The sequence below is a fragment of the Glycine max genome, chromosome 8 (genome assembly GCF_000004515.6).
Source record: "Glycine max cultivar Williams 82 chromosome 8, Glycine_max_v4.0, whole genome shotgun sequence".
NCBI lineage: Eukaryota > Viridiplantae > Streptophyta > Magnoliopsida > Fabales > Fabaceae > Glycine > Glycine max.
The window spans coordinates 19,733,560-19,735,235 of record NC_038244.2 but is presented as its reverse complement, the minus strand read 5'-3'; the positions used below and the strand labels follow the sequence as shown (position 1 = coordinate 19,735,235).

Sequence of the window (1,676 nt, the reverse complement as noted above, 5' to 3'; positions counted from 1 at the left end):
ATCTTCTTTGATGTGTGTTTGATCTCTGCTGCCCATTTCCCTGAAGCCCTTTGTCTCACTCCTACAGACTTTGGTAATTCTCAAGCTTATAACACTGCTAGTGCTATTTATTGAACAAACATTAAGCATCTAAAGAAGTTCCAACATAACAACAATAGTCCAAACCCAAACACAAAACACCAAATTTCTTGAAACCAAACCAAATGAAATTTCAAAAACCATACACACATAAAAGGATTGATTGGAATTTGTGTGGTTTAGTGATGGAATTTGTGGTAGACATTTGCAGATCATGGTTAAGACTAGAGGATTAGGCCATGCGTTAGGTAGGGTTGTTGCCAGAGGTCTGGGGATAGGGGATGGTGATGATTCTGACGGTACTCCCTAGCGCCGAAGGCCGACCGCATCGGCACGCAGGCGACGGGTACCTGTCATTGTTGACGATGTTGTGCCTGCGGTACCTACGGACTCGCCTGCGATACGAGAGGTAGAGGCTGCTGTAGCTGGGGATGAGCCCATGGTAGATGCTGACGCACAGGACACTGGTCCAGAGACTGGCGCACAGGATATTGGTGCACAGGATGCTGCAGATGAGCCTGAGGGATTTCCTGGTAGACCTAGGGACCCATCAGTGCTTACAGAGTATGCTGACCATGTTGCGGCCAACGCATGGTCTGAACAAGTATTTATAATATTCAAGTCTGTCAAGTATTCTTTTTTATTGAGTTTTTGGTTATTGATTGACGTTATTTGAACAAATTGTGTGTTCCTTTGTACTTCAATTCAAGAACGTCCTCAGTTGAAGTTATCCTTCCATGGGAGGAAGATGCATAACTTGGGCAGGCCTATTCCTGCAATTGATGACATGGTTGCTGGGACAGGATTAAGTCCTTTGATCGCGTGTTCGATAGACACCAGCGATCGGGGACTTATATCCTCCTTTGTCGAGAGGTGGCATCGGGAGACTTCTAGTTTCCATCTTCCTGTGGGGGAGGTTTCGATCACGCTGGACGACGTCATGTCTCTTCTCTATTTGCCTATCGTTGGCGCATTCCATGACTTCCAGCCTTTGCGTACCGACGAGGTGGTGGTGCTGTTGGTTGATTTACTGATGGTCTCAGCAGAGGTGACCATGGCCGAGATAGGCGAATGTGGTGGACCATATTTACGCCTGTAGTGGTTGCTAGACGTATACCAGTGCAGATGTCAGACGTAGCACTGGACAGCTGCCGCTCGCGCTTATCTTCTACATCTTTTGGGTTACACTCTTTTTTGCTAATAAGAGTGCAACCCATGTTCATGTCTCACACTTACAGGCCCTGTGTGACCTCACTCTTGCTGGGCGGTATGCATGAAGAGCTGCTGGCCTCATTCATATGTACGATCAACTTAATGATGCCAATCTCAGCACCAGCCGACAGCTTGCTGGTTACATCACCTTGTTACAGGTAATTAACATGTATTTCATAATTTATTTACAACAATGTTTTAATGAGTGTATATTTAATTAACATGTATGATTTTCGTGTAAACCCTGTAGTGTTGGATATATGAGCACTTTCCGTTAGTTGCAGAGTGCAATGCTAATCCGGATTATGACAAGGTGTCACCACGTGTGTGTCGGTGGATTGCAACAAAGAATATTGTGAAGAAGGTATCTACAATGACATACAGGC

At 45.3% G+C, this 1,676-nt stretch overlaps 1 protein-coding gene across 1 annotated transcript; it reads left to right on the top strand.

Annotated features, from left to right (window-relative positions):
* Positions 1 to 517: 517 nt before the first annotated feature.
* On the top strand, positions 518 to 1,177 carry LOC102667066 (protein MAIN-LIKE 1-like). The gene is made up of 2 exons (XM_006586374.1): positions 518 to 682; positions 800 to 1,177. The coding sequence occupies exons 1-2, from the start codon at positions 518 to 520 to the stop codon at positions 1,175 to 1,177; spliced, it is 543 nt and encodes a 180-aa protein (XP_006586437.1).
* The last annotated feature ends 499 nt before the right edge of the window (positions 1,178 to 1,676 follow it).

Coding starts and splice junctions, on each gene's coding strand:
- LOC102667066 (XM_006586374.1), top strand. CDS start 518: ATGGTAGATGCTGACGCACAGGACACTGGTCCAGAGACTGGCGCACAG. Junction 683..799: donor CCAACGCATGGTCTGAACAA/GTATTTATAATA, acceptor GAACGTCCTCAG/TTGAAGTTATCCTTCCATGG.